The sequence below is a fragment of the Aulonocara sp. 'chitande type north' Nkhata Bay genome, linkage group LG13 (genome assembly GCF_057382095.1).
Source record: "Aulonocara sp. 'chitande type north' Nkhata Bay isolate Kocher_YH1m ecotype deep benthic linkage group LG13, A_spYH_male_GT1.1, whole genome shotgun sequence".
NCBI lineage: Eukaryota > Metazoa > Chordata > Actinopteri > Cichliformes > Cichlidae > Aulonocara > Aulonocara sp. 'chitande type north' Nkhata Bay.
The window spans coordinates 6,461,118-6,486,286 of record NC_141356.1 but is presented as its reverse complement, the minus strand read 5'-3'; the positions used below and the strand labels follow the sequence as shown (position 1 = coordinate 6,486,286).

The 25,169-nt window shown below is 42.4% G+C and overlaps 1 protein-coding gene across 1 annotated transcript in view; it reads right to left on the bottom strand.

Annotated features, from left to right (window-relative positions):
• The window catches only part of kndc1 (kinase non-catalytic C-lobe domain containing 1), a 53,251-nt gene extending 28,609 nt beyond the window's left edge, over positions 1-24,642 (bottom strand). Inside the window, exons 1-11 of the mRNA XM_086258393.1 lie at positions 24,214-24,642; positions 17,036-17,234; positions 10,431-10,489; positions 7,081-7,227; positions 5,827-5,944; positions 5,596-5,732; positions 3,455-4,084; positions 2,635-2,749; positions 2,354-2,425; positions 2,128-2,189; positions 1,861-2,019 (exon numbers count right to left, since the gene is read on the bottom strand). Coding sequence (XP_086114519.1) covers positions 1,861-2,019; positions 2,128-2,189; positions 2,354-2,425; positions 2,635-2,749; positions 3,455-4,084; positions 5,596-5,732; positions 5,827-5,944; positions 7,081-7,227; positions 10,431-10,489; positions 17,036-17,234; positions 24,214-24,312 — 1,797 coding nt within the window. The 5' untranslated portion in view covers positions 24,313-24,642. The remainder of the gene's footprint in view (positions 1-1,860; positions 2,020-2,127; positions 2,190-2,353; positions 2,426-2,634; positions 2,750-3,454; positions 4,085-5,595; positions 5,733-5,826; positions 5,945-7,080; positions 7,228-10,430; positions 10,490-17,035; positions 17,235-24,213) is intronic.
• Positions 24,643-25,169: the final 527 nt, after the last annotated feature.

Here is a 25,169-nt window from a genome sequence, read left to right as displayed (position 1 = left end):
AATTAGGTCAAGCAACAGGACAATGATGCCAGGAAAATCTAGAACAGAATAGCCGTAAAGGAAAATAACAAGGTGTTGCAATGGTGCAGTCAAAGTTGAGACCTCAACCTGATTGAAATGCTGTGGTGAATGAATGGCTTCAAACCTCAATAAAATCAACCCCTCTATAAAATAAAGCAGAAAGACAAGTGGGCCAAAATTCCTCCACAATGACATGAGAGTGTCATAATGTCATGGAGAATTGGATTAAAGGACTCAGGTGCGAGACTCCTTGCAGAATGACAGTGGATTTATTTACAGTGAAAAGGTGAGTTAACAGTTCGAGTCTATAATCCAAAAAGGGCAGTGCAGTGATACGGCGACCTCTCCTCACGGTGACAGTGCAGTAATAATCCACAACAACTCCTGGTGCCGGCTCCTCCTCCAATCCCTGAACCCCGGTTTAGTTCAACGTTCCAGCGTTGGTTGTGACTCAGCCGCCCCGTTAAATAGGTCTGCGCTGGCAAGGTAATTCTGCACAGGTGCGATGATTCTAGCTCAGGACACTCCCCTCCGGTCAACTGCCGTTCCGTGCCACGGCTTCCGGAAGTACATGTTCCAGCAGAAAAACACATGCACAGGATGGAGAGGAGAACACGACACAGTACACACAAACACCACAACAAATTGGCAAGACGATCAGTGAGGACCGTCTAGCCATGACACATAAAGTCTTTTATGAAACAAAGACTCCAGGTTCTGATAAAGTTAGTTCTACAAGCTATTAAATCATTTGGTTTGGTAGTTTTTTACATACTGCTTCTGCAATTTATCTGTTGTATTTTACTAACTTTAAGTCCTGGTAAGGATCAGATCTTTTTTTTTATTATGTCCTGATAAATAAAACATTAGAATTTAAAGATGGGATACATTGTTTTTTTTTTTTTTACCATGACTTTATATCTGACCATAAAACTCAAAACCCGACAAACCTGTTTAGCATGTTAACATATGCTAATTAGTACTGAAGCCACAGTTGCATAGTCTGACATTTTTTATTTGCTCATAAGTGGAAATATTCGATGTCCTAAGCTTTACAAAAACCTCCAAGTCTTCTAGAGACCACAGAGGCCAGAAATACGGAAAAAAATAATTTGTGCAACAGCAAAGGTCACGAGGAAACCATGATATCAATGGAATCAAGCTGCTGCTGTGGCTCTTTGCTATCAAAAATCAAAAAGTCTGTAGTATTGTTCTGAAATCTTCAGTAGTGCTCTTAAACTAACAACAGTAAAGACTCCCCGTGGCCTCTAAAATGGCACTGGGAATTCTGTACTGCATTTTAAATGCTTAAAAAAAGTCATTAATTCTATTCTATAAATATAAGCACCTACCTTTGTAAGATAACTCCGGGCTTCTGTTTAACATGCCAGCGTGTTTGTTCTAAATGTAAGTTTTACAACCCAATTTTCATTTGTAACAAAAACAAAAAAAAGCACAAATACTGAAATCAAATTGTCATGTTGTATTTTTACAATAACTTTCTGATGACAAAAATATCACTAGCTGGAGACATTCTTGTCAGAAATTTCAGGAATTCAAAAAGCACTGTGATAGTTCATTTGAAGCTAATGTGGTAAAAGACTGTGATGCCTTTGTATGTGTTCAAAGAAGAAAACAGAGTAACAGCCAGCTAGTGATAAAGGGTTTTCTTGTCTGGCAGTGTCAGGCATAGAGCCCCACAGATAATTTGCTTTGACAACCACATAAAGACTTTCATTAGAGAAAAACTAGCAACTCATAGTGTTAGATTAAGGTGACAATTCATGTTTTTTAAATAATAATAATAATAATAATAATAATAATAATGGGTTATGATACTTTTTTAGCCATGTCGATGGTAGGTCGCTCGATAGGCGTCCTCTTAGCCATCTCCAGGAGCAGTCTCTTTAATTTCCGAGGCATCGCCAGTTTTTGATTAGGTGATAAACTGAACTTGGCTGTGGCCCAGAGAATGGCAGCAACCCCATACACGCAAACCTGAGCAAAGACAGACGAGAACAAAAAGAAGCGGGTGGGGGTTAATTTGAAATAAATTATTTAAAATTTCGCTTTAAAAATTAATGAAAGCAGTTCTGACAGACCGACCTTCTCTGTTACAATTCCATGCTCTTGATATTCAGGAGCAAGATAAAATTCATCTCTAGATCCTGCAAAGGACACTTACAGTTAGTTCCTAAAGTCAACATATACTCATACACGTTGGATAAGAGTGCATTTTCAGTGAGTATTTTGAGAGTATACAACTAGAGATTGCAAATCCCTCCCCAAAAAACATGAAAAACACAACAGCAGATGACTAAGAAGTACCTACCTATGTTTTTAGGTTTCAAAAAAAGCACTTCTCCCTTGCAGCCCACATGCGCCGTGTCCAGGCATAAATAGGCTAACAGAAAAGAGAGAAATCAGCTGCACAGAAGAATTGTGAGCTAGAACCATGCAACGTAATTTGCATAATATTTCTAGTCAGTTTTTTTCTCTCCGCTTTGGAACTTTCTAAAAGTCTATTGTAAGCGCTAGCTCTAAAATGAAGAGAAAACTGCTGTTGCAGGGATAGTTTCTTCCTGGTTTTGTGAACACAGTGGGTAAAATCACCTGGAAAGTCAATGTAGCTCTGCAGTGAGGTTAGGCAGGTGTAACACAGAGCCCACAGCTCATTAACTGTCAGCCTCCGTCCACAACGAGCAAGCAACTCTCTTAGAGAGATCCACTGGAAAGAAAACAAGAACAAACCGATCTTAAAAAGGGAATGTGTTACAGATTAAAGAGTTTCAGATGCTCCCTCAGAAGGCCTAATTAACTCTAACTGGAGCAATTCCAATCTATTTTTTAATGCTTCTATTGCTGCTGAGTACCTATGTGATTACTCTGTCACTTGACTCTAATTTTATGGTTTTGCGGGTGTGAAAAATGTGTGGGTGAGCTTTTCATCTGACTAAGCTGTTTCAAAGAGGATTAATTATTTGCAAAAATCTGAAATCAGGTAACAGTTTTACAATACTGTATCTCTCTCCACCTTTTTTTTTTTTAGAAGGTGCGAAGTACTCTGGACTTTTTTTATTCCCTAATAATCTTAGCAATCTCCTCCTTGGCTAGCTGCATGGTGAAAGCTCAACAATCTTAAATTATCATCATCGTCCACTCAAGCATTTTTCACCAAAGCTTTTCAGCCATCTTAACATGAGCAAAGATCCTGTACTGACATAGGTCATACAATGCAGTTAAAGACTATGAAATGAACCCAGCTCTTCCCTTCTTATTCCTCTAAAACTGCCAACTCAAAGCTTTTTTGAGAGGATACAAAAAAGTTGAGCCCACTTCAGCCTTCACCTGAGACCTCTGTTGTTTTTCTGCAAGCAAATATGTGATGTGAGCATAGAGCCATAAATTTAAAGGCTGTCTGGCAATGGCTAACCTCATCCTGAGATTCTTCATTCAGGAACAGCATGCTTTTGGTCATGTAGTTATTAGGAATGTATAGACTGTGGTTTAGTGAAGTCTGGTCTTCAGAAGAGTCCTGTTCCATGTTCAGGGAAGTACAGGACGAGGAATCCTGTACTTCCTGCACAAAGTCCTGTATGAAGTCCTGGGCGCACTCCTCACACTGACTTTCGTGGCACTCTTGAATATTGGTGTGTTCAGTCTCGGCAGCATCCTCAGTTTCTCTGGACATTTCCCAGCAGTCCTCACTGTTACAGTGTGGGTACGTCTCACAGGACTTTCCCCGGCTGAATCTCTGAAGTCTGTTACTCCACACAGACTTGCAGCTCAAGTGCTCGTCTGCTCCTATCTCAGTGAGGTCTGAAACCGGTATACTGATGTCTCCGTGACTTGGAGGGGGGAAACAGGGGGGGTTGTTGGAGTCCGGGACAGAACAGGAGCGGTTAAGGGCCCCCCTCACTCTGTTCAGCCTCTGCTGCGCTCTCCTCCTCACTGGGGAGCTGTTGTGAGAACGGCAATCCATCTCATCTGTCAAGATCAAGCTGTCTCTTTCACTGCCCTCCATGTCCTCAGCCCAGAGAGTGGAATCCCAGCCCCCACACAGCTGCAGATCGAGAACATTATGATTGGTTTCAGCTGTTTTGAAGGCAAAAAATAAACTTAATTATCTAGATGGTAAAACAGAAACCATAGTTTAGATAGCTGAGCAAACTGAAATGGAAAGAACATAAATCTCAATTCTGCCCTTTTTCAACTCCATAGTTTTTTTTCTTGATATTGTTATGCTTTACAATTTTATATTGTATTCTGGAGTTTTGTGCCTAAGGTGACCATATGAAGATATTCTCTCTGACATCACACAGATCTATGGATACAAATATGGCCAAAGAGTTTGGAGCATCTGAAGCCCGAGCTTTTAGGGATTACTGATAGAAATTAGGTCCCTATGATTTGAAACTTTTGCAAAGCTTAATATGAGCATCAGTGCAAATATACAGCACTGCCCAAAGATCTTAAGCCACTCTACATTTCTTTATGTTTTTCTTTCAAGCAGTCAGACTTTCTTGTATTTTTAAGTTTTCTTGAGCAATAGTTATTCAGGCTTTCTGAAGGTCTGTCCTGCAGTCTGTCCTTAAAGAAATTTCAGGTAATTGGACAAGAGGAGGAAAAAAAAGAAAAGACAGAGCTAAAAAATGATCTATGGCAGCAGATGAACACTATCTAAAAGTCATGTCCTTCAGAAACTGGAGCAAATCCAGCTAAGATCTGAGAGATACCCTTCAGATGATCAAGAAACTGTCAAGAAATCATTCTAAGCAAGGGAAACGAGGAGAAAATGCTGAGGTGTGCCAAATAATACAAGAACTGCACTGAGAATCTGTGGAAACAGGTTTTATGGAGAGATGAATTATTTTGGTTCAAATCATTGTCAATATGCACAGAGGAGGTCTGGAGAGAGGTACAACAGTGAATGTCATTTGTAAAACACGGTGGCGGCTTTGTCATGGACCACACCACCATTTTCGAAGTGGTGTGGGATCATCGTGACAGAGAACAGAATAAAAGTCAGCCAACATCCAAAGAAGAGCTCTGACTGTCCTTCATGAAGCCTGGAGAAATATTCCTGAAGATTACTTAAAGAAATTCCAAGAAAGCTGCCTAAGAGAGTTCAAGCTGTGTTGAAGAATAAAGGTGATCATACCAAATATTGACTTTCAAGCTCTTTATGATTGTACAAACTCTGGTAATCTAATAGGGGTATATATAGTAGAAGTTGTTTTTGAAATTCTAACAACAATGTAAATAAAATCTTGTAAAGCAAGTTGTATAGTAATATTCTACTCTTTGCAAACACAGTTAAATACTGTATATGATTCCTTTAAGGAATGTGTTAACATGTTGCTTAAATCTGCCAATAACTTTTCTGACATGATGTTGCATCACTAGCTCATTTAGCACACAGTCAGAAAATGAAATAAAACATATATTTCAATTATGAAACGGCTCTGAATAGGTACCAATAACATTCTGGAAAAGCTGTTTGCTGGCAGTACAGGTTTTTAAAATATTTCTTCCTCCAGCTGCTTGCTACATTTTTAAAAACTTGCTCCATACCTGCTGCCTGGACAGACCATTTGTTTTAACAGAACTGTCATGCTGATCTTTGGTGTTGTCATCTGAGCTCAGTCTTTTAAGAAGACATTTAGGTTTGGAATGCTGCCATCTCGCCTCCCAGGAGCTCTCCTGCCCATCTGTGGATGCCAAAAGAAAGAAAATAACAGCAGGAGAAATCACGGAAGAGACTAAGCGGCGATCTGTTTGAATACACGTGATGAACATGATAACCTTGAAAGTTTGAAACCGATTCAATGGAGAGCACGCGTCGTCCAACTGAGGAGAGTTTGCGGCATACAGCTGCAGAGGAGGTGCGGGACAGCCGTCCTTCAGCCAGAGACAGGATGTCCTGTGGGAGTGTTACATTTGCAGGTTTGCAACACATGAACAGACAACACATACATAGTACCGTGTGTATGTGCTACTTTTTCAAGTAGTTGTGAATAAATGTATTTCTCCTACATATTTTTTTCATACATCACATACATACACAGTGTTTCACTGCGTGGATATTCACTGGATTATTGGCATCTATGTTAGAGCTGTAGAGCATTTTTGGACTTTTTATCTGTTTATGCAGTTTTGTCTATATTTTCAGTGTTTAATCTCCCTTTTTTCTTTTTGAAATCTGTTGTTTATCTCTAGATTTGGACTTTTGCCTGGGTGTTTTGGCAACCCCTTCCAATTAGCTGTTTCTGGAGGGATGACTGCTCATAATCATTGACTAGTTGCTGGGTTTTTTTGCGATTTTGTTACCATGAGCTCTTCATGAGCCTTATTCTGTATGCTTATACGCAGACTTCTGAGAGGGTTCTCATAAAGTTGTAGTACATATTACAATCATATAACACCTTTTTCCACTTAGAATGAGCAATTTTACTTCTGTTTTTCTTTTTCATTGAGGTTTATCTTGTAAGAGGCTGACAGTGAAATGCAAAACTTGCAGTGACACATTATTTCCACTTGATGCTGCTCAAGAGCACGGACTGACTGGAGTAATATGGACTGTCAGTTTGTCTAATAGTTGAAAAGCAGACATGATTTAATACTACAATAATCACACAAAGTATCCATATATTTGTTCTGACTGTAAAGCAATAGTGATTCCGTGTTCTGCTGGGATGTACTGTTTGGCTTGATATATGTGAGGAAAGCATCGGTACAGGCTACACATTGCTATTGGCCAATCATTATCCATCGTATTAGATCATGACGAGATATTGCTTTTCAGTTCTTTTCCTATTTGTTCAACACGACACATTTCATATTTAACCATATTTTCCTGTCTCACTACATGTCAAAAAGGCAAATCACCCAATTTTCCCATTTGTGTGAAAGTTATAATGATTTTAGTGTGATCCCAGGACAAAACGCCTTCTGAAGCGAGACCTCTAATTATTTCACAGCTGTCTCATGCAGTTTAAACCACGCAGCTTTCTATAAATCATTCTAACAGTAATAAAGAGTCAGCAGGTTTTTTTGTACCTGCAGGAGCGGCCGGTCCTCAGGCTTCTCCTCCTGCATCTGCTCCAGCAGCCTCTGGATTTCTTCTCCCAGATCTGCCTCCAGCTCTGGCTCGATGACAAAGTTCAGTGCGGCAGAAAGCGTAGAGCCCAGAGAATAAACATGGCCCTGTAGCCGGGGGCAGACAGGGAGACAACGCTGTCATTATCACAAAGCAGCTGCAGCTGTGAATTTACAGTACACACAGAGATCTGAATCCATGAATGAGTTTAGAAAAGCTCAAAATAACACTCTATCCCGTAACGACTTTATAGGCCATAATTGCTATGCATCGCTGCCATGTAGGCATATTTATGACGGAGCCTTTGTGTTGCTTTGCTTCGCTGACAGTGGATATTATGGTCAGCCCTGAGACAGCAGTGGATATGTACCAGGTGCTCCGGAGTTCATGACCCACACATAACTATCGCTCCCAACAGTTGAAGTGGGCTCGATCCATACTTATGTGGTAAACAAATGTGCAAGAAGAAGAAGTTCTTTAGAAAAACTGCAAAAAATTAGAACGCACAGTTTACTTTGAAATCCAGTTACATAAGTCTGCTGCAAATGTATTCATGCGGTGGTGAGAAAAGTCGCACCGCTCAGTGGCACAGTGCGACTTTCACATTTGAATTCTGCATTTCTACGGAGGAAGCAGAAAGCTTTAGAATTCAGTCGCATGAAAGGCATTTGTCTGTTTCCTAACAATAAAGTTTTTTCAGTGCTGTATCCATAATACAGCAGACATAGATGTACAGAGAAGTCTAAAAAGATGAATAGAGTGGTTACACAGCTGCACTCAGCCACAGCGAAAAAGGATACATAATGGAGATGAACATTTATTAAGCCCAGTGAGAGAAATGCAGACTTACTTTTAAAAGAATTGCAGCAGGAACAAAGATAAATGTGCAGAGGAGAGTACTCAGACATGTTTACACCTGGAGCTGCAAGCACCTTACAATGAAAAGTATGCAAATTCGTAGATAAAGAGGCTCGTGCTTAAACGCATTAGTCAGAAGAACAACTCGATCCAGTCTGTTTTAAGATTTAGACTGCTGAATGTTAAAGGGAAATTTGGGTTGAATTAAACTGTAAGCTTATTTTCATAGCTGTGGACACAGTTTGTGTTTGTCATGATGATACTGTGTACCAGCCAAGTGAATCACTGAGGTCTGGGATTATAGTCAGTTAAAAGAGGTCAGACCGTGTATCAGGCATGAGCTGTGAGGCTGATTCCTGCACTTCAGACTGACTCAAAGCAAAGAAGCATCTGCTAATCCACCCATCCAAAATGAATATAATGTAATCCGATACAACTCTTCTGTTATGGTGTACATAATATACTGCCATGTTCTTGCTGACACAGATGTAGGTGTTAATGTTTTAGCAGTGAGGTCACACTTAGTGGTGGTGTAGACTGAACTGCTTTATATTCAGGTGTCTCTGACATTTCGCACCGCCCGTGAATGTAAATGGGGAGGAAAACAAATTAGAAACACCTCTCAGAATAATGTAGTCAAGTGTAATTCAGGGCAGGATTCGCAGCAGATCTCTTCAACTGCAGTGAAATTGACCGTGCGTATATGAGTAATCAAAAGTGGCAAAATGGTGTGTAACCTGCTATTTGGTTAAAAATCGCAGATAGCACACACGCATTTAAAATATTTAAAAAGGCTTTTCTCAAAGTGTGCCTGCCTGAAACGTAACTGTGATGAAATATCAACATACACAGTGATTAATAATAAATGATATTCATCTGGACAGTTTGCTCAATGGCACATTGTTAATCTGCACAGCGGCTACAAGGTGCAAAAACAAAAAAACCTCGACTATGGCTGGGAAGTCGGACTTTTTTCATAAAAGTGGTTTTGTTTACACCTGCCTAGATCACTGATAATTTACTCTGAACAATAACAATAATGTGCCAGTGTAGATTCTCAGCTGAAAGTATGTCAGGTATGCAAACCTGTGCATTGCATAATGAATCCACACTTTATATTCTGGTGTTAAATTTACAGCTGCACAAACTGTATGCATGACATTGCCATAGACGTGAACATGTAATCAGTTGTTTTGATTTAGTTCCTGCCAAACCATTTTTACACTCTTGAAATTTGTGCAAATAATCATTATTTAGGAACATCGCACACGTATTCAAGTTATTATGTATGTACTGTAACACAGTCATAATAAAATAACGCGCTATTTAGGATCACCATACATCATTCCCTATGTGCCTTTATGTTCTTAATGGAAATAATTACATTAAGAAACATAGTTATCACTTTGACATTCAGTTCAATCTACTGACCTAGAAAGAGCAGTCAAAGGTCAAATATAACATGACATCTAAAATTTTTATACAGTGCTTTTTACAGTGTTTCTTAACAGATTTGGTATGGTCTTTCCTCATGTTGTGCATTTTCCATTGTTATACCTCTCTGACCTGTCTTCCCCATGTGATGTTTGTGTAATTCATGTATGGTCGGAAGGGTAAGATGGCGCTGGTACGGCTGGCAGCCTTAACCCAATTTCCCTCGGGATGAATAAAGTATTATCAATCAATCAATTTTGGTCCATTTCACTTCAGTCTGTAAGAATCCTAGTTTAGTTGATTCCTAGTTTCCCCACAAAGTTTTATCAGAATTCATTCACAACCGTTCGAGCGATCGTGTGTACACACAGAATGCCATGCACGTAAATGCTACCAAAAACACAACCTTCTTGCCGTAAGTAACTACACATTAGTCTGTATGACTATTTGCAGAATATTTCTAAATAGCATATAATCAATAAAATGAATGTCACTGACTTGGCCAGAATCTATAGTGATTTCCACATCTCAGTCTCTATGTGATGTATCAAACCATGGATATAAATGGATTCAGTTTAAAGCTTCAGAGATGTAACGCACAGCTTTCACTTTGGAAATAAATGGTTTCATTTATTGAATTGTGTGCTCAAATGAATAACAGCTGTTTTAGAGCCGCCATAAACTGTGCATACTTGGAGGGGGGAATAAAGAGAAAAAAAAAGGGCTAATTATTACAGACATACAGATAGAATTTATTGTGAAAATTATAAAAATATAAACTATTTTGGAATTAGGAAGTTCACAAATATAACTGTTTCACAGCTCGAGGTCACAGAGGTGGGCATATAACTGAATGGCTGCTGTCTTGCATGGAGTTTAAGGTGAGAGCAGAGAACAAACAACACTCTCCTCTCTTTCAGCAACATCACCACTGTGTGCTGTATTGAGAAACTCCCAGGGGTGAATGACTGCACTGTCCCTTTGACCACATCGAGTAAGAAGATTCAGCATTTCTCACCTCAAACGTGCTGCCCGTGTTGTCAAACTCAGGCGGCACGAAGGAGCCTTCTGGATCGTCTGCAGGTTGAAAGCATACCAATTAACTGCACCATTAAGCATGCAAACATCATCATTTCATCAAAGTGGGGAACAAACAGGCCATTTGATGTAAACACTCAGACGTACAGTCATGTCAGTTCTGTACTGTAACCTACTTGCTAAGCATATCCCATAATGAGATGCAAATCAGAGAAATATGCACCCAGCACGCTAAACCACAACGGTCCAGTGGGCTAGTGCAGACGCTTCCCTTCATTTGCCTAATGCGTGTGTCAGAGATAATCCCAGGCGAACAAGACATGAGCAATCTGCTGATCAGAGCAGGGAAGCAGGCACAGAGGAGCAGCTCTGCATTCTTCACTTTGTCCTCCTGAAATAGGTTGACGCTTAGACTGGACATCCAGATGCACGAAAACATCACTACGAATGTAACATCCACTCCCTCGAGTGAGCTCAGGAAAAGACGGAAAAGGCAGAAGGGGAATAAAGTGGGTCAGGACAATTTGCGGGCTTGTCTGCTAGAGCTAGGCTATCTCTTCCTGGTGTTCAGAGGTCAGTGTGAATTTCTGTGCTTTTCTCCCCTTTCACCTCCTTTTCTATCACCTCTTTCAACTCATCCTTTTTTTTAAAGTTATGTTTAACTTCACCTGATTTTTTGTTCTCAAGCCTTGACTCACCTGTATGCTTTCTTCTTCTCCCCTCATCTTGCCTTTCCTTCTCTCTCCTCTCCCGTGTCTTCCTTACTCTATTTCCAATCTCCTCTCCAGACCTCTTAAACTTTTTGACTCCTCTCCTCTTTTGTTCTTTCACTCACTCATCTTTTCCCGCCATCTTCCTTCCTTTTGCTTTCATCATTCCCCTCCTTGTCTTTCCTTCTCTCTACTCTCTGCTTGTTTTTCTTTCCCCATCTTTTTTCATTTTACTCCTTCCGTTTCTTTTAAATTGCTCTTTCCTCACCTCTCTTTTTGTCACTCCTTTTCTCATACTTTGCTTTTTCATCTCCCCTTGTCTTTCATCTCCTGCACCTACCCATTTTCATCTCCTCTTTCTCTCTTCCTTTGTTCCATATCATCCTCCCTCTTCTCTCCCCTCCTCATGTCTTTTCTTTAATTTCTTCATCCTTTATCCCCTTTTCTAATAATTATTTTGGAATTTCAACAATATGTCACCAACATCAGTCCCTCCCTTACCTTGTTAGCATTCTCTCTTCCTTTGACATTTTGATCCAATCTCTCACGACCGTTCATTTCCACAAACCCTGCCTACCCCACTCTCCTTTTAGTTCCTTCTACTCTTCCTTCTAGTTTTCTTTCTTTCTCTCTCACTGTATTTTGTTTATTTATATATATATATATATATATATATAAAAACACCCAGCACGCCCCTGCGGGCGGTTTATCCTTCAAGCTCGGGTCCTCTACCAGAGGCCTGGGAGCTTGAGGGTCCTGCGCAGTATCTTAGCTGTTCCCAGGACTGCGCTCTTCTGGACAGAGATCTCCGATGTTATTCCCGGGATCTGCTGGAGCCACTCGCCTAGCTTGGGAGTCACCGCACCTAGTGCTCCGATTACCACGGGGACCACCGTTACCTTCACCCTCCACATCCTCTCGAGCTCTTCTCTGAGCCCTTGGTATTTCTCCAGCTTCTCGTGTTCCTTCTTCCTGATATTGCTGTCATTCGGAACCGCTACATCGATCACTACGGCCGTCTGCTTCTGTTTGTCTACCACCACTATGTCCGGTTGGTTAGCCACCACCATTTTGTCCGTCTGTATCTGGAAGTCCCACAGGATCTTAGCTCGGTCATTCTCCACCACCCTTGGGGGCATCTCCCATTTTGACCTCGGGACTTCCAGGTTATACTCGGCACAGATGTTCCTGTACACTATGCCGGCCACTTGGTTATGGCGTTCCATGTATGCCTTGCCTGCTAGCATCTTGCACCCTGCTGTTATGTGCTGGATTGTCTCTGGGGCATCTTTACACAGCCTGCACCTGGGGTCTTGCCTGGTGTGATAGACCCCAGCCTCTATGGATCTTGTACTCAGAGCTTGTTCTTGTGCTGCCATGATTAGTGCCTCTGTGCTGTCTTTCAGTCCAGCTTTGTCCAGCCACTGGTAGGATTTCTGGATATCAGCCACCTCCTCTATCTGCCGGTGGTACATACCGTGCAGGGGCCTGTCCTTCCATGATGGTTCCTCGTCTCCCTCCTCTTTCTTGGGTTTCTGCTGCCTGAGGTATTCACTGAGCACTCGGTCAGTTGGGGCCATCTTCCCAATGTATTCTTGGATGTTCCTTGTCTCATCCTGGACTGTGGTGCTGACACTCACCAGTCCCCGGCCCCCTTCCTTCCGCTTAGCGTACAGCCTCAGGGTGCTGGACTTGGGGTGAAACCCTCCATGCATGGTAAGGAGCTTTCTTGTCTTTATGTCAGTGGCTTCTATCTCCTCCTTTGGCCAGCCTATTACCCCAGCAGGGTACCTGATCACGGGCAGGGCGTACGTGTTGATGGCCCGGATCTTGTTCTTACCATTCAGCTGACTCCTCAGGACTTGCCTGACCCTCTGCAGGTACTTGGTGGTTGCAGCCTTTCTAGCGGCCTCTTCATGGTTCCCATTTGCCTGCGGGATCCCCAGGTATTTGTAACTGTCCTCTATGTCTGCAATGTTGCCTTCTGGTAGTTCAATCCCCTCAGTTCTGACTACCTTCCCTCTCTTTGTTACCATCCGACTACACTTCTCCAGTCCGAACGACATTCCAATGTAATTGCTGTATAGCCTGGTAGTGTGGATCAGTGAATCGATGTCTCGTTCACTCTTGGCATACAGCTTGATGTCATCCATGTACAGGAGGTGGCTGACAACTGCTCTGTTCCGTAGTCTGTATCCGTAGCCAGTCTTGTTAATGATCTCACTGAGGGGGTTCAGGCCTATGCAGAACAGCAGTGGGGACAGAGCATCTCCTTGGTAGATCCAGCACTTGATGGTGACTTGTGCTATGGGCTTGGAGTTGGCCTCTAGTGTTGTACGCCACATCCCCATTGAGTTCCTGATGAAGGCTCTTAGGGTCCCATTGATCTTGTACAATTCTAGGCATTCCAGTATCCAGCTGTGGGGCATTGAGTCATAGGCCTTCTTGTAATCAATCCAGGCAGTGCACAGGTTGGTCAGTCTGGTCTTGCAGTCTCGGCTGATTGTTCTGTCTACCAGTAGCTGGTGTTTTGCGCCTCTGGTATTCTTGCCAATTCCTTTCTGTGTCCCGCTCATGTATTGACCCATGTGCCTGTTCATCTTAGCCGATATGATGCCTGACAGGAGCTTCCATGTAGTACTGAGGCAGGTTATTGGTCGGTAGTTGGAGGGGACCGGTCCCTTCTTGGGGTCCTTGGGGATCAGGACCGTCCGACCTTCGGTTAGCCATTCCGGGTGTCTCTCGTTAACTAGCAGCTGGTTCATTTGTGCTGCCAGACGCTCGTGGAGTGCAGTCAGCTTCTTCAGCCAGTAGGCGTGAACCATGTCGGGCCCTGGTGCTGTCCAACTCTTCATACTGGAGACCCTTTCTTGGATATCTGCCACTGTGATGGTTACTGGACCCTGTTCAGGGAGGTCGCTGTGGTCTGCCCTCAGATCCTCTAGCCACTGAGCATTGCCGTTATGGGTTGCATCCTTCTCCCATATGCTCTTCCAGTATTGCTCCGTCTCCAGCCTTGGTGGTGCTGTTCTCTTATTGTTCCCTTGCCACTGAGAGGACACCTTTGCTGGTTCTGTGGAGAACAGCTGGTTTATTCTCCTGCCTTCTATCTCTCTGGTGTACCTCCTCAAGCGGCTGGCCAAGGCTGTGAGTCTTTGCTTGGCAGTTTCCAAGGCCTCAGGTATGGACAGCTTGCTGTATTTCTTATGCACCTTCTTTGTCGCACCTTGCTGCAACTCCGTTAGTTGGCTAACCTCCCTCCGTGCTACTTTGATCTTGCCCTCTAGCCTCCTTCTCCATGGAGGGTACTGCCCCTTGTCGCTGTTCAACTTGTAGCCAAGCATCTCACTGATCACTGCTGCCGTATTGTAGATCAGCTTGTTAGTGTCGGTAATCGTGGTTGTAGGTATTGCCCGTAGTGCTGCATTAACATCATCTAGCAGACCTTCTGAGGGTACTTCACGTAATCTTGGTAACCGGCTACGGGGGATCCAGGTTTCAAGCTTGGCCATGATCCTATTTTTCAGGTCAGTTCCTCTCGCACTCAACGATCCTTCTCCTATCGCACTTGGGGCTATGTACCCAATCTCGGGTGGGGGTGATGATATCGCCCCCCTGACCTGGCGTCCTGACTCCTCCTTGCCGTAGCATTTGTGTTGTACCTCGTCAATCTCTAGCTGTGAGAGCAGTCCCTTCTTTCGAATGTTGGAACACTGAGCTACTAGTTGTTTCGCCGTCATTGTGGATGTTGGGTATCGAAGAATCCATAGGTCCCTCATCCTATTCATGTAGCCCCTTCCGCCGGGGTTACTTGCGTAGTAGCATGTTTTCGTCTCTTGCCCACCGATGCCTTCTTGTTCCAGTAGCCCACTTTTCGTCAGGGTGCCCTGGTTCCTCAACACCTGACGCGGACCTTGTTGATCCGGGCGACGTCCGAGCCGGCATGCCTTCATATTTATCTGTCTCGCTCATGTCTGCGGTAGGCTTGCTTAGCATAGGGGGTCTAGCCTTAGGACCCTTACTGGATACAGACGCCCCAGGCAGGAATCAAACTTGCGATCCTCTGTTCCAAAGGCGTGTAGTCTAACCACTACGCTATCCAGCTCCATATATGTATATATATATGTATATATATATGTGTATATATATGTATCAAAAAAGCTCAATCTTCAATCAAACATTAAAGATAAAAGGGCAGACAAGAACAAAAAAAAAGAAAAAAAGAAAAAAGGACAAGAAGTCAGGACATATTGTAACACAGTGAAATGGGCAATGAAGGCGAGTAACAAAAAAAAAAAAAAAAGACAGCCGTTGTCAGTGACGCAGTTGCCTCCAGGGTGATGGTGGGAGCTTGGTGAGTCATGTATGCCTACAGCATTTTAACACAACAGGTAGCATGAGCCAAGCAATACCAGAGATTCATCACGCTTTCCAAATGTGCTGATCGTATTTCCCACAGCGCACAGCCGGCACCGTTTCATCACAAACTGAACAGCTTGCGATGTGAAACCTTGTGGGAAAAATCGCGGCTTTTCTTGGTCATCGCTGTATAAAAAAACCATTAGAGCACATTTTGTTAGCGTGTCTCTGCTCTGGCGATGCAAACGCTGCCAAAACACCCACCATGACATCCAATTACCTTCCTGATATTACCGCAATAGTAAATCATCTGAAATAAACAGCATTAAAGTGTCGCTGCAACTGTTGTTCCCACTGAGACCCGTCATCAAAGCCCCTCAAGGTCACTCTGTGATACAGCGTTAGAGCCCGTTTGTTTGTGTGTGTGGGCATGGGATTGACCAATACACCATGTGTCTGCTTGAAATTGCACTGCGATCTGACAAACAGTTCAATTAAAAGGAATCAATAGGGAGCCGTGCAGCAAGGACAGCTGGGAATGCGGTGCACTGATGAACGATATAGATGAACTCTATTCAGTAGAACTAACGCAAGAAGGGTAATGTGAGCACTGCAGTTTCTTTCTCTTCTCGCAGTGTGAATCATAGCCAACGGACTGAACACAATCCAATAAAGCATGGCAACAAACGAGACTGCGAAGAATTTCAGCTGACAGAGTAATCAAGACATCACTTCAAAGCGTCTCTATTACTGACTGAAGAGATGCGTGGAAATTAAAAATGGATGCAACCACTTTAACGGATGCCACGGCGGCTGTGAAGTGTTTGCGAGTGTGAGCGGGCCGAGTGCTGCTAGGCTATCCACGCTGTTACCACAACAACAATCCCCCTGGCAACCCTGTTGATCTAATCAATGCTTATCAATTTCTGACGGAGTATGTGCACGCTGCAGTGCAAGCGCTCATATATGTGATGAGATGCAAAGGAGACAAGAAGAATAGAAGAGGTGAGGCTTAATAGTTGCTCACAGAGTATTTTCATTTAATGTCACTGGGCCTTGCAGCCCTGTGATGGGGTAAAAGATGTTGTCTGTGCAAATCAGGGCAGACCTGCCGACCTCGGCAAAGCGCGGCGCATCCAGTGAGACACTAACAGAGTATTTTCAGGCAGAAATTTGCAAATTGAAAGTGATACAGATCAGGGCAACAAATCACTAAAGGGGGGAAAAAGGCGCCTGTTCTCTGTATGTCAGAAAAAAAAGCTCGAGCTGCAATTTAGGCACAATCTGTAGCTCTGATCTGATCTGCTATATTCAAAGTATAAAACTGATTTCTCCCTTTAGCATGTGTGAGCTTCAGCACTCAGCTTTACTAACAAGTGACAAGTAAAATTCTATATATATGAAAAATGCCCTGAAAATAGTCAGAAACAATAACAACTGCCTGTAATTAGCATATACAAAGGTGGTTAATGTCTAAAAAAGGAACACAGGAAACAAGCCTGAGCTATAGACTCACCACTGAGCTGCTCCATGAAGCAAACATTCCCATGGGCGTTGAAGGCCAAAGTGTCTGGTGTTATGCACAGTGTGTGGAAGAGGTGGGAGGGTCTGATGCTCTGCAGGGCCAGAACACACTCTGCACACACTGCCCACACCTCCTCCTCAGACAGACAACTGTCCTGCAAAGAAAGGATGTCTGCCAGAGAAACATTTTCCTGTGGACAAAGCACAAATACACACAACTGTGGGTATGTACACTAAATAAGATCCACAGTTGAAGCCTGATTTGTTTATATGTAGTTAAGGTTAGGGATAAGGGCTTGCCTTTAGAATTTCTTCAACAATGAACACTTTGAAGGAACACTATTTGCTCCAATGCTCCCATTTAATACAGTGTGTGTGAAGGCAAATATTAATAAAGAGCTCTTTGCCCTTTTTTTATTTAACATTTGGTCGCATTTCCTATTAGCTTGTAGCTTGGGACACAAGAGGGCAAAACGCAACAGCTATCTTCAATAACGGGCACCGAACCCGCATAGACAGAAAAAAACTGAGCTTCCAAGTCAGTCCTGGCGATCCACATTAATGCACATCCATGCAGTTATAATTTAATGATTCAACTAGTTTAAGAAGGGTTTTCACATCTTCCTTTTCCCCTCATGAGCACCTAAATGCACCATCAAACAGCCTCTTGCTCTCAACTGCATTTCAGTCAGCCAACTCATGTGAAACGGCTTTATTAAAATGTAAATAGAGAGCGTGCAAAGTAGACGTTAAAAGCTCTGACCTCATTACTTCCTGCTGAACAGAGGGGACGGCAGAGACTGAAGTTCTACCTAATCCCTTGAGGACCTTGATCCAACAGGTTGATGCTGGAGTGAAAGTGACTCATGTGCATCATAGCACAGCGGCCATGTGGAGGCAACAGCAGCAGAGGAAGCATTACAGTTCAAATGAAAAGTGTTATTGCAAAAGGTAAAAGGTGTTGGACAGCATGGATACAACTTACAGTACAGCAGAGACAGATTTGGTTTTGTTTTATGGTCTCTGCAAAATGCAAATCAACACACTGCTGCAAAAATTTGAACTTTTTGCTCTGAGTGATTCTGGCTTCATAGAGAAGGGTACATTTGTAGATGAAGCTACAAATGATGGATGTTGCAGTCTCTTTTGAAGCTTTCTGTCATCTTAATATCAAATAACTAAAATTATTGGGGGGGAAAAAACGCCAACATGCACACAATCTCTTGCAAACAATTTGGAGACAGTGGGACGGAAAACCTCTCTTTTAACAGGAAGAACCAGGCACGGGGAGGGGAAGCCATCTGCTGCAACTGGTTGGGGGTGAATGGTGGAAGAAGCATGCAAAAGGAGACAGCATAAAAGATGCAATATACCAGATATTTCGATAATGCATGGCATTTATAGGACCAATGTGTATGGTAATTTTTAAACTGGTGTATAAAAAATATGGTTCTGTATTAGTATTTAGTTTCTCAGTGGTTGTGCACAACACTTCCTAAGGATATTATGATATATTAACTGATCCATCGATCGATTAATGTAAGTAACACATAAAGATTATGTTTGCTTTTGCATCTAAATCTTATTTAATTCATGACAGATGATTTTTGGAACATGAAATATGGTGCAAATGATAGTTATTTAAAAAAAAAACATTTTGTTTAAAGGTTTGGAAAGAAAGTCTAAGGAGCTTGGAAAGCAAAGCGTCTGGACTTCTTTAAGTTGCTTGAAGACATTTCACCTCTCATCTGAGAAGCTTCTTTTATTTATTTAAATTTTTACTTTTTAATTATTTTACCTGCATTTTTTAATCACTCTTATATTTAAATGTTCATTTGCTATTTTATCTAGGGATTGAGAGTAACGTAGTTTCTATTCTCTGTATGTCCTGTACATGTGGCAGAATTGACAATAAAGGTGACTTTGACTTTGACTTTGACTTCTTCAGTTCTAGGGTCAAATGGTGGAGAGTCCCAGATTTAAGCCCATGTAGCCAGTGTATCAGAAAAACTCAGGAGAGTCTTCTCCAAGCACGACATCCCAGTATATTTCAGACCCAGCAACACACTCAGACAGAAACGGGTTCATCCCAAAGACAAAACTCCTAAACAGAAACTTAACGATGTGGTGTATGCTGTACAGTGCAGCGAGGAATGCCCAGACCTCCACATTGGAGAGACCAAACAGCCACTTCAAAAAAGTATGGCATAACATAGAAGAGCCACCTCCATGGGACAAGACTCGGTGGTCCATCTGCATCTAAAAGACAAATGACCTGGATGACTAATAAGCTTCACAGACGTTTGGAAAGAAAGGAGACTCATAAAGCAGCCATTTATTATTTTATTTTCTTTCACAATGTTTGGCTTTGTATAGCAGAGACATGGCAGGTTTTGAAATTCAACCCCTTGTCATTCTTTTATGGTCTCTATTGTATTTTCTGTACACATTAGTCTTTAATTTATTATACAGTGGGGCAAAAAAGTATTTAGTCAGCCACCGATTGTGCAAGTTCCCCCACTTAAAATGATGACAGAGGTCAGTAATTTGCACCAGAGGTACACTTCAACTGTGAGAGACAGAATGTGAAAAAAAAATCCATGAATTCACATGGTAGGATTTGTAAAGAATTTATTCGTAAATCAGGGTGGAAAATAAGTATTTGGTCACCTCAAACAAGGAAAATCTCTGGCTCTCACAGACCTGTAACGTCTTCTGTAAGAAGCTTTTCTGTCCCCCACTCGTTACCTGTATGAATGGCACCTGTTTGAACTCATCATCTGTATAAAAGACACCTGTCCACAGCCTCAAACAGTCAGACTCCAAACTCCGCCATGGCCAAGACCAAAGAGCTTTCGAAGGACACCAGGAAAAGTATTGTAGACCTGCACCAGACTGGGAAGAGTGAATCTACAATAGGCAAGCAGCTTGGTGTGAAAAAATCCACTGTGGGAGCAATCATCAGAAAATGGAAGACATACAAGACCACTGATAATCTCCCTCGATCTGGGGCTCCACGCAAGATCTCATCCCGTGGGGTCAAAATGATGATGAGAACGGTGAGCAAAGATCCCAGAACCACACGGGGGGACCTGGTGAATGACCTGCAGAGAGCTGGGACCAAAGTAACAAAGGTCACCATCAGTAACACACTACAACGGCAGGGAATCAAATCCCGCAGTTTTATTTATTTATTTATTAACCTTTATTTAACCAGGAAGATCCCATTGAGATTAAAAACCTCTTTTTCAAGGGAGACCTGGCCAAGATAGGCAGCAGCAGATGTCCCGCAGTGCCAGACGTGTTCCGCTGCTGAAGCCAGTGCATGTCCAGGCCCGTCTGAAGTTTGCCAGAGAGCACATGGATGATACAGCAGAGGATTGGGAGAATGTCATGTGGTCAGATGAAACCAAAGTAGAACTTTTTGGTATAAACTCAACTCGTCGTGTTTGGAGGAAGAAGAATACTGAGTTGCATCCCAAGAACACCATACCTACTGTGAAGCATGGGGGTGGAAACATCATGCTATGGGGCTGTTTTTCTGCCAAGGGGACAGGACGACTGATCCGTGTTAAGGACAGAATGAATGGGGCCATGTATCGTGAGATTTTGAGCCAAAACCTCCTTCCATCAGTGAGAACTTTGAAGATGAAATGAGGCTGGGTCTTCCAACATGACAATAATCCAAAACACACCGCCCGGGCAACAAAGGAGTGGCTCCGTAAGAAGCATTTGAAAGTCCTGGAGTGGCCTAGCCAGTCTCCAGACCTCAACCCCATAGAAAATCTGTGGCGGGAGTTGAAAGTCTGTGTTGCTCGGCGACAGCCCCAAAACATCACTGCTCTCGAGAAGATCTGCATGGAGGAATGGGCCAAAATACCAGCTACTGTGTGTGCAAACCTGGTAAAGACCTATAGTAAACGTTTGACCTCTGTTATTGCCAACAAAGGTTATGTTACAAAGTATTGAGTTGTATTTTTGTTATTGACCAAATACTTATTTTCCACCCTGATTTACAAATAAATTCTTTACAAATCCTACCATGTGGATTCATGGATTTTTTTTTCACATTCTGTCTCTCACAGTTGAAGTGTACCTCTGGTGCAAATTACTGACCTCTGTCATCATTTTAGGTGGGGGAACTTGCACAATCGGTGGCTGACTAAATACTTTTTTGCCCCACTGTATACCTTGACGAGTGTGTTTTATAGAAATGGAACCCTAGACTTAAAACCAATCAAAATTTAAATAAAATTGGACTATATTAGGAGCCACATTAATTTGATTCACAGGTCCAGCTTGTCGGCTGGTGATTCGTGCTCTTATTTTAAAGATTACTTTGACATCATTAGGACATACAGAGCATATGCAACTCTTCATAATGGATCATGGCTGGCTTCCAAACTTTGATGTTACCTTATACATCTTAAACTCAGATTCAATGTGAACTTTCCCACCTCAACAGGTCCTTCATGTAGGTAAGAGTGATGCATTAACATTAAGGAGCAATAACCAAAACATGATGTTGAATTGAAAAGTAGCTTTTAAGCCAGAATGACACATTTCCTGTTGGTACTGTAGGTACCAGTCTTCTTACCATTCAGCTGACATCTTGTGAGGCATTGTTTTCTGTTAGTTTAAGCATTTAAAGGATTACTTTTAAAAAGTTTGCTGACTTTACCCCAGTAATAAAGATTTTTAAAAAGGGTTTCCTGTTGCAGATGTCTCTGAGAAATTCAGTTTGATTCTTTGAGTGTCCGGTCTCTGTCTCAGGATGTATCTGCAGGAGCCTGGCACAGCTTGTTAGCCACAAAAATGCTTCCAGGCTTGACTTCACCGTCACAAACGTTGACTACATTTGACTTTGACTGTAATAAAAACGGACACTCTGACACTCATTGTAATAATTACAATATAAGTCTCATTTTTATGAGGAACTAAATCTTTGCCACGTAAACATGTTCAGTGTTTATATGCCCCTACGGGTCTTTACTTGGAAACTGACTCATGCCTTGATTAACACTGAAAAAGATAACTCAAACTTACAAATGACTGTAACTAAGACGCTACATAATCTAAAGTTGAAGGCTTTACAAGATATGTTTGCCTTCATTCATTAGCGCTAACAGCTGAAAATATCTGGTATGGTAAATGGCCTGTATTTGTATAGCGCTTTTCTAGTCCCTAAGGACCCCAAAGCGCTTTACACAACCTGTAATCCACCCATTCACACACTGGTGATGGCAGCTACAATGTAGCCACAGCCACCCTGGGGCGCACTGACAGAGGCGAGGCTGCCGGACACTGGCGCCACCGGGCCCTCTGACCACCACCAGTAGGCAACGGGTGAAGTGTCTTGCCCAAGGACACAACGACCGAGACTGTCCAAGCCGGGGCTCGAACCGGCAACCTTCCGATTACAAGGCGAACTCCCAACTCTTGAGCCACGATCGCCCCATATAATATAGCATCCTGCACGCTTAATTCCATGGAGTGAATCTACAGACCTGTAGCAACACACTGCATCGTCTGTGTTCCACTGGCCCCATTTACCCCAGCAGACGCAGTGATCTCACAGATTCCATGAAGCATTAAGCATAATGCTGCGGTCTGATTATTACAGGAACTTCTCTACAGTTTGCAAGTGGACACAAAAGCTGGCCTTAACTCAGGCAGAAGAGTGGAAGTGGAGAACGAGTGCGTGTGTGTGCGTGGAGGCGGTGTCATAAAGAAGTGATTGTCACACTATATCTAGCACTTTACCAACCATGGACGATTTTTTTTTTTCTTTCATGACAGTATTTATATCACAGCAGCTTCATTTTTCTCTAACTCCGAAGGTCTTAACGCTTCTGTTCTCTGATAATCTACAGCTCTGCTCTCACTGACAATCACTGCTTTATCTTTGATTGCACAAGAAGGGCCTATCTGTTTTGATTTACGACTGTCTTGTAGGTGCAGCAGAGTTGCAACAGATTGCGAACAAAGCATACTGATGTGATCGAGTGGGGTAGAGCCAAATTACAGGGCAGAAAAGTCCCACTTCAAGCAGCAGCAGCAGCAGCCGCCCCATAAATAGACAGTTTCCCTTGAGAACAGTGCAGGGGAACGTTAGTTTCTCTCACCCCCCTCAAGTTAAATGTGCTGTCCTATATAAGTTTGCCTCTGAGTTTCAAGGTTCTGGTGAGGCTCTTGGTGTGGTGCATGTCTTTGCACTGCAGTAATGGGAGGAAAGGCAAAAGAGAGGGCTTGTTCTCCTGTATTATGGTGTAAAGATGCACACAGAGGGAGAGGAGGACAATTTTCAATTCTGGCACTTGAAGAAGTGCTCATAACAGCAACAAACAAAATCCTCAGAACATGGTATTCCTTCATCATGCATCATTTGAAACTCTGTTTAAAAAACAAATAAAATACAAAAAGATTATTCAATTTAACAAAGAAACACTAAAGACTGCTGATGGTTTAAATTTGGAACCCTATTTTATTTTACACATAAGGTGGGCATCCCCTATCATTCCCAATGGGAGCTCTTTGGAAGCACTCTTTAGGAAGGCTGTCTGGTACCATTATATAAAGTATTGAGAATTTGGTTTAATGTGAATTTCCAAAAGTTGTTTTTTATCTTCCACACCATAGAGCAGAGAGATTACCTTAAACAGATATGTCAGATATGCAACATAACCCAGTGTGTCCGAAAAAGAAAAAAAAAAGTCAACAAGTATATTAAATTCCGTCCACAACACCAAACCCTTCTCCACCCATTCTCTTCCAGATGTATTTTCTGCTACCCTGGCAGGAAATGGGTTACTCTAAATATACTAGACTGTTTTGCAGATAAAACCTGAAACCTTTTAAGTCTAGGTATTAAAATTATTTCTGGAGTACATTTTGACTTTTACTCGCATTTAAACAGTGAGCAAGTCGATTCCGATCCCTTGTTTGTCTTAAATCATCGTAAATGTTAAGGCCCTAAGAACGTTTCTCTGGCTGACTTTAACCACTAAGAGGATTAAGAATTTCAACCAGCAGCTTTCTAGGAAACACAAAAAGAGGCTGTTTCATATCATTTGGATGCTCCAAGCAATCGACACCGGTATCTTTTTAAAACAAACAAACGCCAATGTTTAGTTATAACTTCTTCCTTTTAAAAACCCCGCTCCCTCTCACCTCATCCTCCAGCAGTGGAGGCAGATGCTCAAGATCGTATTCTCTGTCTTCGGCTTTTCTTAAGTACGCGTCCGCCGCATCACTCCCGGAAGTCTCCATTGCACCAACTTTGATTCCCTCAAGTAGTAAAGCGAATTTCGGAGCACACCGCAACGTTTCCAGTCGACACAGATGGCATGTCTGAGCTCTCGGGGTACGCTGGGCACCACTGGTGGGGGTTCAAATGCTCGCTGCAGTCCAGCAGTCAGTCGGTGGTCACTGCAGGACAATCCTGACCAGAAACGACGCCGAATAATCGATGCTTCCTCAGCGACCGTCCACAGCAGAGTGATGCTGCTGGAGGTGTTTAAGGCTATCGGTAACGCCACAAAAATCAGGCTACACACACTGAAGGCGGTCATGAGCTGCGGATCTCTGAATCCTCCCTTTTCCCAGTGCTGGCAGAGCGGAGAGTACTGCTGCCTGCATGCTACAGTTGGCTTCACGCCTCCGTTCACAGTGCAGCTTGAGTGACTCATATTCATCACTTAGTCCTTATTATCTCTTCTAATTCCAATGATCTGGCTTTGTACGAACTAGTGTGTACTAGACTTATTTATTCCACCATACTGGCTACATACTCATTTCTTAATTGAATATGAACTATGCCCTCAATAAATTCTCTAAAGTCATGTCAGTCTGCAAAGCTGATATTTATTATTATACCATCATAATGTGTTTAGGAACTTAGGAAGGTTTAGATTACTTTTTTTTCTTCCGTGAGAGTGATTGGATCAAAAATGTGTAATATTCTTCACATTCTTCTGGTTTTTGTACCTATAGGAATATCTGAAATGATCTCTTAGTTTCATTCAAAAGTAAGAAGGCGACATTCTCAGCAGCATTTCTTCTTTGTATTAATTGCTACTTTGATTGAGAAATGAACAGGGCTTCTCATCTGTCTTTGCCCAAAAGTC